At 51.4% G+C, this 15,168-nt stretch overlaps 1 protein-coding gene across 1 annotated transcript in view; it reads right to left on the reverse strand.

The window, feature by feature from the left end:
• Positions 1–8,568: 8,568 nt before the first annotated feature.
• The window catches only part of MVB12B (multivesicular body subunit 12B), a 185,700-nt gene continuing 179,100 nt past the window's right edge, over positions 8,569–15,168 (reverse strand). Inside the window, exon 10 of the mRNA XM_038549342.1 lies at positions 8,569–11,210. Coding sequence (XP_038405270.1) covers positions 11,124–11,210 — 87 coding nt within the window. The 3' untranslated portion in view covers positions 8,569–11,123. The remainder of the gene's footprint in view (positions 11,211–15,168) is intronic.

A 15,168-nucleotide genomic window follows, 5' to 3' on the forward strand; every position in this document is an offset into this window, starting at 1 on the left:
TTACCTAAACTGAATATATATGCCTCCTCTGTGATCCAGCAATCCTGCTCCTTATAGTTCTGATCTAACAGCGATGTGTGTGTGCATCTTCCAAAAGACATACGTGCTCAAAGTCTACAGCACTGCTCACAGTAGCTCCAAACTAGAAACAACTCAAAAGTCCACAGGCAGTAGGGTGGATAAATAAACCCTTATATTCACACTGTGGACTACAATCTGCTTATTCAGTTTTATGTTTTGTCTTTTCCAATTGTATGTGATTTTTAAAGAGCTATCATTTTGTTATAAATTTCTAATCCTACCACCATATGATCAGTGATTTTTTTTTTAATTTTAAAGGTCATATTTATTTATTTATAGTTCAAGTGGGGGAAGGGCAGAGGGAGAGAGAATCTCAAGCTGACTCTGCGCTGAGTGCGGAGCCCCACAAGGGATCTCACGACCCTGAGATCATGACCTGAGTTGAAATCAAGGGTCGGATGCTTAACTGAGCCATGTAGGCACCCCAATCAGAGATGATTTTAGGTGTGCTGCTGATGCTTTGGAATTTATTGAGACTTCCCCAGTGGCTTAGCACATAATAAATTTTAAAAGGATATGAGAACTATGTTGGATCAAAAGTGCTGTGCTTCTTAATTAGGCAAATTACTCAAATCTTTAATCTGTCTGCTCATGTATATTTTTAAATTGAGGTACAGTTGCCATATAACATAGTAGTTTCAGGTGTACAACATGATTTGATACTTGTATATCTTGGGAAATGGTCACCACAATAAATATAGAGAACATCTGTCACCCATACATAGCAACAAAAATATTTTTTCTTGTGTTGAGGACTTTTAAGATCTATCCTCTTAGTAACTTTCAAATATGCAATACAGTATCATTAGCATCATTAGCAAAATGCAGTATCATTAGCTATAGTCACCATGGTATGTGTTATATCCCGATGACTTAACTATCTTACAGCTGCAAGTTTGTACCTTTTGACTTCTTTCACCCACTGCCTCCTACCACTGCCTCTAGCAGCTGCCGACTTATACCCCGTATCTGTGAGCTTGTTTTTTTTTTTTTTTTAAAGATTCTACATATAAATGAAATCATACAGTATTTGTCTTTCTCTGACTTCTTTCACTTAACACAAATGGAACTCAAGAGCATTGTGCTATCACAAATGGCAAGATTTTATTTTTGTAGTGGAATAATACTAAGTTGTGTGTGTATTATACCTATATAATCTTGTATATATATACATATATAATTTTGTGTGTGTGTATATATATTCACCACGTTGCACATCTGGTTTATCCATTCATCTACTGATGGACGCTTAGGTGGTTTCCACGTCTTGCCTATTGTAAATAATGCTGCAATAAGCAAAGGAGGTGCAGATATCTTTTTGAGTGTTTTGTTTCTTCAGATAAATACTCCAAGTGCAATTGATGGGCCCATACAGTAGTTCTATTATTAATTTTTAGGGAACCTCCATACTATTTTCCACAGTGGCTGCACCAATTTACATTCTCACCAATAGTACATGAGGGTTTTTCTACATGCCCTCTTGTACTTGTTATTTTTTGTCTTTTTTGTTACTAGCCATTCTAACAGGTGTGAGGTGATATCTCCTCGTAGTTTTGATTTGCATTCCCCTGATGAGTGATGTTGAGCATCTTTTCACATGTCTGTTGGCCATCTGGATGTCTTCTTTAGGAAAATGTCTATTCAGCTCCTCTATTTTTAAATCAGATTTACTTTATCTTATTGCTATTGAGTTGTATGAGGTATGAGTTCCTTATATATTTGGGATATTAACACCTTATCAGATACATGACTAGCAAACATTTTCTCCCGTTCAGCAGGTTGCCTTTTTGTTTTGTTGATTTCTTCTGCTGTGCAGGAGCTTCTTCGTGTACATAGTCCACTTGTATATTATTGTTACTTGGTGAGGCCTCTTCTGATCTGCATTCAAACGCAAAAACAGCTATCATGGGTGCTTACTGCCTATGCTTTCTTTCTTTCTTTTTTTTTTTTTTTTAAAGATTTTATTCATGAGAGACACACAGAAAGAGAGAGGCAGAGACACATGCAGAGGGAGAAGCAGGCTCCTCACAGGGAGCCCCATGTGGGACTCAATCCCGGGACTCCAGGATCATGCCCTGGCCAAAGGCAGGCACTAAACCACTGAGCCACCCAGGCATCCCCTGCCTATGCTTTCTTCTAGGAGTTTCATTGTTTCAGGACCTACATTTTTAAGTCTTTAATTCATTTTGAGTTAATTTTTGTGTATGGTGTAAGAAAGTGTGTGTGGTATGAAGAAAGTCTAGTTTCATTCTTTTGCATTTGGCTGTCCAGTTTTCCCAACACTGTTGAAGAGACTGTACATTCCCCATTGTATATTATTGGTCATTTGACCTAATTGACCATATATGCATGGGTTTATTTCTGAGCTCTGTATTGTGATCTGTTAATCTATGTATTTGTTTTATGCCAACATCATATTGTTCTGATTACTATAGCTTTGTAATATAGTTTGAAACTGGGGAGCATGATACCTCCAACTTTGTTCTCCCCCCTCCCCCCCAAGATTGTTTGGCTATTTGGGTCTTTTGTGGCTCCATACAAGTTTTAGAAGACTTTTTCTAGTTCTGTGAAAAATGTCAGTGGAGTTTTGATAGGGATTGCATTGAATCTGGAGATTGCTTTGAGAAGTACAGACATTTTAACAATATTAATTCTTCCGATCCATGAACATGGGATATCTTTCCATTTATTTGTGCTGTCTTTGATTTCTTTCATCAGTGTCATATAATTTTCAGAGTACTTGCCTCTCACTTCTCTGTTTAAATTTATTCCTAGGTATTTTATTCTTTTTGATGCAATTTGCAAATGGGATTTCTTTCTTAATTTCTTTTTATGATAGCTCATTATTAATGTATAGAAATGGAACTGATTTTTTGTATATTGATTTTGTATTCTTCAACTTTACTGAATTTATTAGCTCTAACAGTTTTTTGATGGAGTCTTTTGGGTTCTCTATCATATCATATTGTCTGCAAATAATGACAACTTCTTCTTTCCCAATTTGGATGTATTTTGTTTCTTTTTATTGCCTAATTGCTCTGGCTAGGACTTCTGATACTATGTTGAATAAAAGTAGTGAGAGTGGGCATCCTTGTTAGGCTCCTGACCCTGAAAGCTCTTCACCATTGAGTATGTCAGCCCTGGGCTTGTCCTATAAAACCTTTATTATGTTATAGAGAATGTGTAGGAACATATAGGTACATTCCCTTTATATACACTTTGTAAAGTGTTTTTTCTATTTTATCATAAGTGGATGTTGAATTTTGTCAAATGCTTTTTCTGCATCTATTTTATCCTTTGTTAATGTGGTGTAGCATTGATTTGTGGATGTTGAACCATCTTTGCATTCCTAGAATAAATCCCACTTGATCAGGGTATGTGATCCTAGTAGTGCATTACTGAAATTGGTTTGCTAATATTTGTTAAGGATTTTTGCATCTATGTTGATCTGGGATAGTGGTCTGTAATTTTCTTGTGGTGTCTTTGTCTGGTTTTGGTATCAAGGTCATGCTGGCCTCATATTTGCTCACGTTTTATCAATTTGGTTAGTTTCTAGGAGAGGTATAGTAAAATCTTCAAGTGCAATTGTTGACTTATCAGTTTCTTTTCCTCTCTGGTCTGTTAGTATTCAAGGCTGATGGACAGGGGAAGGCTGTTTTGAATAAGACTCTAATATTTCCAGTGTCATCCTTTCTCTTGAGGGGCTAGTTTTTTGTTATAATTAAACTCATGTTCTGAATGGTCTGTCAGTTCTTCCTTTGGTGTTGGTCAGTGTTTTGTCTTCTTTTTGGTGGACCAGATCTTCTGCGGTCTGTTTTTCTCCTGTGGGTTTATTCCTGGGGACTCTAAGCTTGATTGCTGGTAACACATAACTGGGGGATGTGGTGAAAGCCCAGAAGTCAGCTTGGTGGTTCCTAATCTCCTCTGTACACTGGCATCACCCTGGGAGACTAAAGAAGACTGGCTCATGGATCCTCCTCCAGAGACTCTGATTTCATGGACTTAGGTGTGGTCTGGGCCCAGGAAGTTTTAAAAACTTTCTAGGTGGTTCTATCATGCAGTTAAGGTTATGAACCCTCATGCCCCTTCCAGAGAAGGACAAGGAGGGCAGGGGGGTTGGATGTGCCTTGGGTGTTCAGCCGTGCCAATGTCTACCTATGTGCTCTCCCCCTTCAGGAGATCCAGACCCTCATGGAAATGGCCAAGATCTCTTCTCAGCACCATTTTTCTTAAGACTCATGTCTTTGGTTGCCTCTACCTGGCCCAAGGTATGGGGAGAGGGGAGGAAAGGAGATCAGCGGTCAGCTGAGCTGCTGTTGTTTTGGTGGTGAAAGGATGAAATGACCCACCCAGGGAAATGTGTGTGTGTGTGTGTGTGTGTGTGTGTGTGTGTGATGAATGAGTATAGCCAGCAGGTTGCTCCCCCCACGCCATCTCTCATCTGTGGCATTGGCTATCTTTCCCTCCAGTCTGCTATTTCCCAAAGCCAAGCCCCTCTTAGCTTTAGTGTTAGCTCCTATGATCCATTGATCCTCTTTTTTCTTTTTCTGGCAGCCCTATAAATTGGGCATGAGGGGGAGAACCAGCAGCCTACGGCTATTCATCTTCCTGCCACACATTCATCATGGATCTTCTTGGGTGCTGTGGCTTCAGAGGTTGCCCAGGTGAGGGTCAGGGTCCAGTTCTCACTCTGGTCTCTGGCCTCTTTGAGGCCAGTGTCAGGACTTGTCCAGAGAGGGCTGCTGCTGGTCATCACAGGCCCAGGGGTGGGTGGGCGGGGGTGTCACAAGCCTCGAAACAAGTGCCACTGGGGCCCCTTGTTGGCTTGGGGGAGGGAACATTAGCTTTGCCTCCAAGGGATCAGATGGGACATCACACAGGTGGTGTATAAGCAGACTCTTAGAGAATGAGCAGGACTTAACCCAGCAGAAAAATGAGGGAGAAGCATTCTAGGTAGAGGGAATAGCATATGCAAAGGCAAGGAAGTACAGAGTTTGAAGTATGCAGGATCACAAAGAATCCATCAGGGAGATTTGGAAGAGGTGAGGCTGGGACAGGAGGCAGGGTCAGACCGAGAACAGTGGTGTTAGGAAACCTGAGGGACCCTGATCTCGTTCTTAGGGTGAGGGGTGAAGCACTGTAGGTGGAGCAGCACCGTTAGGTGGCTGTGAGGAGGGTGGATGGGAGGGGAAGACCCTTGAGGTGGTTGCAATGGTCAAGGGGCTGCTGCTGTAATCCAGGGGAAAAGTGTCAAGGGGCAGAATTGCAAAAGGAGCAGCAAGAAAAGGAGTGGCTGAGTTTGAGCGCAAATTTAGATGGGAGAACTGTCCAGCTGGAAATGGTGTGATCACAGACGGCTCCAGGTGGTGGCAGGGGCAACCCTGTAGGAGATGGTGGGCTTGTTTCAGGACAGGGAGTCAGGAGAAGGGGAGCAATCTGGGCTTGGGGGTGTACTGAGGTCAAAGAGTGACATCTGGGTGGCACCTCCCTCCCCCAGGGTAGTTCCTCCACTCCTCCCAGGTGGCTGATGGAGCTCAGGGAGATTGGCCTGTGACCAAGCTAGGTACAGTTAAAGCAGTGGGGAGGATGCAGAAAGGGAGGGAAAGGTCAGGGTAAGGGCTCAGGGAGCCCAGTCTTAGGGATGAGCCAAGGTGGCTAGGAAAAAATAGGCAGAAGCAGGGGGAGAAGTGGGAGAGACATGGTGGAGGGGATGTGGGGGGTAGAGTGGGACAGGCTAGCCTCTCAGCTCCACAAAGGGATGTTGGTGGTGTTGGGTCACAACTGAATTCCTAAGCTGGGTTCAGGCCCTATGTGTGGAAGGTGCTCTGATAGCAAGGTTGGAAGGGACAGATGGACGGAGAGATGGAAGGGAGGATGGATGCTCCTCCATTCCGCGGTCTTCTCCCCATGGCCCAGCTGCCGATGGAGTGCTTCTCTGTCTCCCCAGGAAGGGCTGTCACCCTCTCCTAACAGGCTTGCACTCCCCTATCAACAGGGAGATGCCCGTCGAGGCATCTGGACAGGCATCTGGAATGAATCTGGACCTGCTCCGGACACTCCCGGCTGGCGCAGGAGTCACCCGGCCCAGGCTGGCCAATCAGTGTATCCTGGGACTCTCACCTCTGGATCTTTTGAATGGAGACCTGAACTTGAGTGGCTGTGAGTGCACATGAGTGCGCGTGCCATGTGTGCTGGTGTAGAGAGTGCGCACGAGAGGGAGGACTGGAGTGTGAGAGGACTGGGAGCAGATGGCAGGTACAGCAGATGAGGCAGTGCAGGCGACAACAGGAGAAACAGGTGTGTGGTCTGGCCACTAACCCCGCCCTGGCCTAAGCTGTTGTGAGTAGATTTTGGTTTCTTGCTGCCCAAAGGCCTGTGAGGTGCCTGCCCCTGCGGCCCTGGGGAATCCGTTTGTCTGCCTTCCCGCGTAGTACGTGAGGCCTCCTGCAAACAGACTCTGTGTCCTGGATGTGAAAGGCCACCATCTGTACTTCCCTGGTGACCCAGCGCTAGGAGGGACTCCGTGCATGAGGTGGATGGCAGCACAGAGCCCTGGCCCTGAGGAAAGACCTGGCACATCACTCGGTTTCTGCTTATGCTAAGTGCTCTGCGAACATCCTCCTCCCATCTTCCCAGGGCAGGCCACTGGTAGTGTCCCCATTCTGCAGGTGTCAGGTGACCAGCTGAGGGCCAGTGGTCGGGAAGTGGCAGAGCCAGAACCTGAATCGAGCTCTTCGAACCCCATGTTCTGTTCTTTGTGGGTTTCTCATGGAATTCTCTGGGCTGCTTTTCCTTCCTCCTGAGAGAAGCCAGAGATTCGGGGTCCTGGGCTGGAGACACAGATGCTTTGGGGATTCTCATGGTCCTAATGAGAGCTGAGCTAAAGGTGGCCCCCTTCGGAGTCTGGCGTAAACAGTGCTCTTAGCAGTGACAGCTCAGACTGTGACGTCTAGCCCCAAAATGCGAAGGTCACCTCTAAAGGAGGCAAAGTGCTTTGATAATGGAGCCTGACTGATGGGCCCTGCAGGGAGCCCTGGGCCGCGTCCTGCGGCCCTTTGGTCTCTTCCCCGGCATTCAGCGTGGGGTCTTGCAAGCGGGTGAACAGTCGGGACAGGACGGAACCCAGGGGCAGAGCAGCCCAGGGCGCTGAGCCTGCACAGACAGGCGCCCCCAGCCGCACGTGAAAGCGCACCCCTGCAGTGCCCGTGGTCCCCGTGCTTTCCCGCAGCTGGGGTTTTCGCCTTCCAGGGCCATTCCAGAAGGCTGTTCCCGGAGAATGGCAGGGCTTTCCTTGCCTTTGAAGCCAGGCCTCTGTACTAACGGGGCAGCTTTCCGCCCGGAGGCCCCGGGAGAGCTGGAGGGGAGGCTGGAGGCCCGGTGTCCTCTGGGGGTGCCACCCGCTCGGGAGGGCGCCGCAGCCAGCCGGGCAAAGGTTAAAACAAACGTTTATTTAACAAATTATATTAAGACAGACAATCACACAGTGAGACTTCCCTTGGCCACATACGGGAGTCACCTCAAATAAATAGGGCCAGGACGGGGTTCCCAGGGCGAGGCCGCGGCAGCCTGACCGGCCCGGGGGTCCCACGGCGGCTCACGTGCCCGTGGCCGGGGACAGAGCCCGGTCGTGGTGGCGGCAGGCACTGCTGGGCCGCGTCCAGAGCAGCCAGGCACGAGGGGCCTCGTGGTCGCCCCGGGTGGTGGGCGCTGGCGGGGGGGCCGAGCTCTGCGGCCGCCCCCTGCCCTCGGGCCCCCCGGCTGTCGGGGCGGGGCGGCTGGACCGTCGCCCCCTGAGCACCATGGCCCGCGCAGTGGCCGCACAATCGAGCACGCTGGAACCGCATGGCCCGGGACGCTGGCGAGTCCGTGACTGGGCTGGACACGACAAAGGTCGGGGCGAGGCGCGTGCTTACGCCGGGCCAGCTGGCACGGGGCTCCGGGGCGACGACACGCGCGTCCCGATCTTCTCTGCCGCTCGGCAGCCCCGTGCCCGTGGACGAGCCTCTGCCACTTCATTGGTAACGAGGAGCATCTAATACCCACTTCTGGGTTATTTGCATTTTAAGGGGGAATAACGGGGGACGATGTGCTTCGAGTGCCGGCCTAGTGCCTGGTTTGGGACGCAGCTGTCCTTCTTGTCACCTGCCCCTGCTGTCTTCCTGGGCAGGGGGATGCCCGTGTCAGGGGCTCTCTGCTGCCAGCCGTGCAGCAGGACACCCAGCAAGAGAGGGGGGCCAGGGCAGGCTGGGAGGGGGTCTTCAGCTGCTCCCCACCCCCCTTACCAGGCTTCCCAGCTCTCCAAGTGGAGGCGAGCTGTGGCCCGTACCACATCCTGGACTTGGGGTAGGAAAAAGCCTTGATGCTTAGTTGCGAGTGAACCGCGTCCCACGGCTTCTCCCGATTACCACTGAGCCGTTCCAGGGCCTTTGGAGACACGCTGCATTTCCAGAGGGAAAGGACAACAGGGAAGCTGTGCTCTGGTTAGTCTTTTTTTTGGGGGGGGGGGGGGAATGAAGGCCAGGCCGCCACCCGCCCTCCCCATGTGGTCCTGGGGTTGAACAAACACCTCTCCCAGGCATGAGCTAGGGGTCCGGGCTGTCCTGGGGTCTGCATGAGCCCCCACATGCACCCCCTTGCCTATGGTCACAAGGAAGGAGGGCGAGGAGCAGCCTCCAATCTACCACAGACACCAGCCTTCCCCCACCACGGTCACTGCCTAATTGCGGATCAGGGGACAATCGGTCACCATCACACGATACAGTGGAGGTGGCCGCAGCCTGCCCTAGCCCCTGCTGGCCTGTCTTCTTCCTGGTGGCCCCGCCTTGCTCTGGGTCCTCCCCTAACTGTGGGACAGGACAGTCTGGGGGCGGGGGGGGGGGCTCGGGAGGGCGTACAGCTCCTCCTCTGTGGACAGCCTCCCTTCCTATCCCTGCCCCCCGCCTCCCCGCCCATGCACCCTGACTCTGGTCGCAAGTGCTCTCCCCAAAGATGTTTGGTTGTCAGTCAAGGGACAAGGGCCATCGGGCGCTACCTGCCAGATGATAATCTCAGTCAGGCCATGAGCAAGTGCCCAAACCAAGTGAACAGAAGTAATCAGAATTGCCCCTCTATGTTGGGCTTCGGGTCACACAGGTCACTTGGTTTTGGACCAGCCACCCATCCAAAAAGCAGCAGTAGACACAGGTTCTCTGGGCCCCACAGGGCTCCGATTCCCCAGAGACACAACTAGCTTGTGAGTGGTACAGGTGAGTGGGTACAGGTGAGACCCGTCCAACAGCTGTCTCCTCTCCTGGTGAAGCACCAGTCCCCAAGGTCCTCAGACGGACTGCTGGCTCCAGCCCATGACCCCCGGGCCCCAGGGATTCCACCAACTACCTGCCTTTTCCTACCCCTTTGCTGTGTGGAAGGCCTAGGAAGGCCAGCCCCACCCCCCACCCCAAAATGTCCTGTCTGGGCAAAGGTAGGGAGAGGTGACCGCTTCCCTAATGTGCAGAAATCAGGAGCTATCGAGTGAAGATCGTGGGGCAACCAAGGAGGAGAGTGGAGCTGCTGGAGATGGCGGGGCTCGTGAGGGTACATGAGGTATTTTTGCCCGCCCCGCCGCTTAGCTGGCAGCCACCCTCCTCGTGGCGTTGGCCCGATCTGCCCCAGGCACCATGGGGAGGCAGGGTCCGTGCCTGGCTGTGGCTCTCTTGGGCTCCCTTTGTGGTGGGGGACCCTCGCTGCTCTCCATGCCTCCCCCCCCACCCTCCAGACACAGTCAAGCCTCAAGTCCAAAGCTCCCACCATCTGGGGACCCCCAAGAGGGGAGGTGCCAACATTCTGTGGAATTAAGACCACTCTCGAAAGCTAGACCAGGCAGGCCCCTGGGTGAGGGCCTGAGCCCCCAGGGAGGGCTGCAGCCCTGTTCTCGTGGCAAACACGCCTGGAGCTGAACCTGGCAGCCAGCATCGTGAGAAGTACCAGTACGTCCACTGGCTGGTCGTGGTACAAATGTCCATGCTGGCCCCAGTTTGGTGACCTGGCTCATGTGGACTTTTAAAACAACTGTGCTGTTAGCAGAACCCAGTGAGACACAGCCTGGCTCTGAGAAGCCGACGACCACATGCCCATGTCCCTCTGGGGCTGGGCACTGGCCAAGAGTCTTCACCTGTGGCCCAGAGTGGGCCCATCCCTGGGTCAGGGCACCGGCCGAGGCAGCTGGGGTGGCAGTTGGCACGTGGGCATGGCAGAGATGAGCCCTTTGGGAGGGATGGGGATGTGTGGTGGCTGAGCACAATGTCCCGGGCAGCACAACTCCCCTCCAAGCAAGCACCAGGTCCCTCCGCCTTCTTGCCCAGAAGGCAAGTCCTCTGTGTGGGCAGCCGGGCGGCTGCTCCCCGACCCCAGCATGTCCAGTGTGTGAATCGGGGGAGAAGTCTGAGGGATGGCCACCAGTGAGGCGGGGACCCAGGCTCAGGGCTCCTGGGGGACCACAGGCTTCTTCCTCCCGTGTGTCCTCTGGGTCGCCGTGAAACGCTCAGGGCGCTTGCTGCTGTTGGTGTGGGGGACTTGCTTCACAGCAGCCCCTGTATGGGGCACTCAGTGAGTCCTGGAGGGTGCTGTGCAAAGCGGTCACCCGCCTTGGGTCCTCCAGGAGGAACCGGATAGCTAGAGGCAGGCCACAGTCAGGAGGGAAGGGAGCCCGTAGCATCGCTGGGCAGCTCCAACAATTGTGCAGGGCCCTCAGGGGTGACTCCCGTGCTGGGTAGGGTTGTCTGTAGGAGGGCTGGTCATCACACAGACACGTTAGGAGCTGCTGGTCACTACAGCAAACACAGATTAGTCGAGATTATGAACAGTATCCCCGGGGAGGCCGGGGTGTCACGTCAGGCAAGCCGATGGCCGAAGAGGTAACAGCTCAGCTGCCCAGAGTCTCCCAGATGAACCCCACCGTGGGGCAGTAAGAAGGGGTGGGCAGGAGGGACCGGGCAAGGGAGGGGCGCTCAGTAGTCTGGGCAGCTGCGTCTTCTCCCCACGGGGACAGGGTGGTGGCTGGCCCCTCAGGACTGGGGGATCTGCTGACACCGAGTGGGGCTGGGTGGGAGCCGGGCCGCAGCGCTCTGCTCCGTGCGGAAGCTGTACTCATACTGTAGGAGGGAGGGGACAGAGAAGCGTGGTCAGTGCATGAGGACAGCAGAGAAAACCATCCCAAGGCCTCAGGCCGAGCCCGCAGCGGCCCCTGTGCCACCTCACTGAGCGTGCTCACGCAGACACGGTGCCCTCTGGGCACACACGTGCGGTGCGGGGTGTGTGTACAGGTGCACCTCTGCTGCTGCAGGCGGCAGGCCAGTTTGTGATGATGGATGCTATGTGCCGTCCTTGCTTGTTTTCCTTGAGGGGGACTGCAGTGCTCAAAGCCACCGGGTGACCATGGGCCAAGCTGCCTGCCAGGAGTGGGGTCATGTACATGGTGAAGGACAGCTCTGGACTTCCATCCCACACCTGACCTGAGGCCAGCCACAGCCACCAGGCCCAGGGGACCCTCTGACTCTGTGTTTCCTGCCGTACTCTGCGCATGCGTACACCTTCCTCTGAGTTCCCAGAGCCGCTCCCTGAAGTGGGTGTGACAGTCTTCCTTAACTGACAGTGGCCCCAGGCTTCGGGAGGCAGCACCCCACGAGCCCACCTTACCTGGGCCAGGGAGGTACCTGGAGGGGCATGCCTGTCCCCTGTCCCACCTTCAGTAAGACTGAAGCTTACCTGACCCTAGGTCACTGTGTAAAGGTAGGTTTGGAGTCTGATGGAAATTCAGAGAGGCGGGTACCTCTGTTGGGGAAGGGGGAGTGCACCTGCCTCTCAGAAGGCCGGGTGCGATGGCACCGCCGGAGTGTGGAGTGGGGTGGGGGGAGCAGCCTGGTCCAGCATCTGCCAGAGCTGCCAGGTGGTCCTAGGGGTTTAGGAATGAGGAGCTTAGATGAGGTCAGGGGTGGGTTAACATTAAAAAAAAAAAAAAAATATATATATATATATATATATATCTCAGGACTTTTAGCAGTAGAATGGCCCTAATAGCCAAGGGAATTTTAAAAAAGAAAACTATAGCTGGGGGCATCACAATGCCAGATTTCAGGTTGTCCTACAAAGCTGTGGTCATCAAGACAGTGTGGTCCTGGCACAAAACAGACACATCGATCAATGGAACAGAATAGAGAATCCAGAAGTGGACCCTCAACTTTATGGTCAACTAATATTCGATAAAGGAGGAAAGACTATCCATTGGAAGAAAGACAGTCTCTTCAATAAATGGTGCTGGGAAAATTGGACATCCACATGCAGAAGAATGAAACTAGACCACTCTCTTGCACCAGACACAAAGATAAACTCAAAATGGATGAAAGATCTAAATGTGAGACAAGATTCCATCAAAATCCTAGAGGAGAACACAGGCAACACCCTTTTTGAACTTGGCCACAGTAGCTTCTTGCAAGATTCATCCACGAATGCAAAAGAAACAAAAGCAAAAATGAACTACTGGGACTTCATCAGATAAAGGGCTAGTTTCCAAGATCTATAAAGAACTTATTAAACTCAACACCCAAGAAACAATCCAATCCTGAAATGGGCAAAAGACATGAAGTAAAATCTCACAGAGGAAGACATAGACATGGCCAACAAGCACATGAGAAAATGCTCCGCATCACTTGCCATCAGGGAAATACAAATCCAAACCACAATGAGATCCCACCTCACACCAGTGAGAATGGGGAACATTAACAAGGCAGGAAGCCACACATGTTGGAGAGGATGTGGAGAAAGGGGAACCCTCTTGCACTGTTGGTGGGAATGTGACCTGGTGCAGCCACTCTGGAAAACTGTGTGGAGGTTCCTCAAAGAGTTAAAAATAGACCTGCCCTACGACCCAGCAATTGTACTGTTGGGGATTTACCCCAAAGATACAGATGCAGGGAAACGCCGGGACACCTGCACCCCGATGTTTCTAGCAGCAACGTCCACAATAGCCAAACTGTGGAAGGAGCCTCGGTGTCCATCGAAAGATGATGGATAAAGAAGATGTGGTCTACGTATACAATGGAATATTCCTCAGCCATTAGAAACGACAAATACCCACTATTTGCTTCAACGTGGATGGAACTGGAGGGTATTATGCTGAGTGAAGTCAGTCGGAGAAGGACAAACATCATGTGGTCTCATTCATTCGGGGAATATAAATAATAGTGAAAGGGAATAAAGGGGAAAGGAGAGAAAATGAGTGGGAAATATCAGAAAGGGAGACAGAACATGGAAGACTAACTCTGGGAAATGAACTAGGGGAGGTGGAAGGGGAGGTGGGCGGGGGGTGGAGGTGACTGGGTGGTGGGCACTGAGGTGGGCACTTGATGGGATGAGCACTGGGTGTTGTTCTGTATGTTAGCAAATTGAACACCAATAAAAAAATATTATTTAAAAAAAATCCTAAAAAAAAAAAGGGCTCCTCCATGTAAAGTAGAACCACGTGGAACTGCCCTGGTTAAACTTGGCCACCAGCTGAAGCTATTTCCTCAGGGATGTGGTGGTGGTGGAGGAGGCTGATAGGAAGCCTGGCCTGCCTGCTCCCCCCAACCCCGAAGGGAGCTGCCTGCAGCAGGAGAACAGCTAAGAGTGGAGGGCTTCAGGGGTCAGCCAGGAATGAGGGGCAGCAGCAGACCTCGGAGAGGTTTTTTTCCCTTGAGCAGAAATGGTGAAGAGGCAGCCAAGAGACCACCACTGTCCAGCATGTGTCCTCAGTCGCCCCTGCCCGAGGGCCCCACAGCGCTGACGCAGGACAGGCAGACACAGATCTGGGCCAGCCCCGTCTCATGGCCTTTTGTGTGAACAAAAGGAGCAAATAGCCTCAAGTGACCCCTGAGCCCAGAGCCAAAGGGCCCGGCAACGCAGATATGACTGTGGTCCCTACAGACACTGCCACCAGAAGGGGCAGGAGGGAAGGACTTGACTTTGGAGGGTGACCTCAGGCAGGTCTTCGCCCTTCCCTGATCCTCTGTGAACTCCTCCTTGATCCTCCGTGAACTCCTCTCGGAAGTGGGGCTATGTTAAGAGATGACAAGTGTCAGCGAGGATGTGGGGAAAAGGGAACCCTTGTGCCCTGTTGGGAACCCAGCTGCTGTGGAATGTGGTATGGAGGATCCTCCAAAAATTAAAACTAGAACTCTCCTAGGACTCAGCAATTCCTCTTCTGGGTATTTATCTGAAGAAAACAAGAACGCTAACTCAGAAAGCTACTTGCCACCCCCATGTTCGCTGCAGTGTTGTCTGCAACAGCCAAGACCTGGGAGTCCATTAGGGCTCTGATGCCCGGTGAAGGGATAAGGAAGACGTGGCATAGAGATACAGTGCGATCTTATTCAGCCATTGAAAAATCAAAATCTCGCCATTTGCAACTGCATGGATGGATGGTGAAGGCATTTTGTGAAGGTGAAATAAGTCAGAGAAAGACAAACACCCACGTGACCTCACTTATATGTGGAGTCTAAAAAACCCCTATAGTTAAAGAGAACAGACTGGGGGTTGCCAGGGGAGGGGCTCTGGATGGGTGAAGGGGGTCGAAAGGTAAACATTCCAGTTGTAGAGTCGTGGGGATGTAATGTACAGCAGGTGACCACAGCTAACGCTACGTTGCATGTTTGGAAGTTGCTAAGAGTAAATCTTAAAGGTTAAAAATTTTGTAACCATGGTGACAGATGTTAACTAGACATCGTGATCATTTTGCGATATGGACAAATATGAATTCGTTATGTTGTACACCTGAAACTAATGTTACATGTCAATTATACTTCAGTAATAAAGGGTCACAGGGGTCACAGTCTGCACTCCCAGGGCTGGCTGTGAGGGTGGGGTGAGCGACAGCACACGAAGGGCCTGCACATCGCCAGCACCAGGCGAGCACTCGCTGCACTTTTCTTGTCTACTTGGGAAAATCTATCAAGGCGGCTCCCAACCTGCTCCCTTTCCGCTCCCAGGGGCCACGGCTGGGCCCCCGCTCCGGGAGGCCGGTCCAGGGGAGCATCCCTAGAGGCGGCGGCCTTCAGGCCAAATCTGAGCCGATAC

Source organism: Canis lupus, chromosome 9 (assembly GCF_011100685.1).
Source record: "Canis lupus familiaris isolate Mischka breed German Shepherd chromosome 9, alternate assembly UU_Cfam_GSD_1.0, whole genome shotgun sequence".
NCBI lineage: Eukaryota > Metazoa > Chordata > Mammalia > Carnivora > Canidae > Canis > Canis lupus.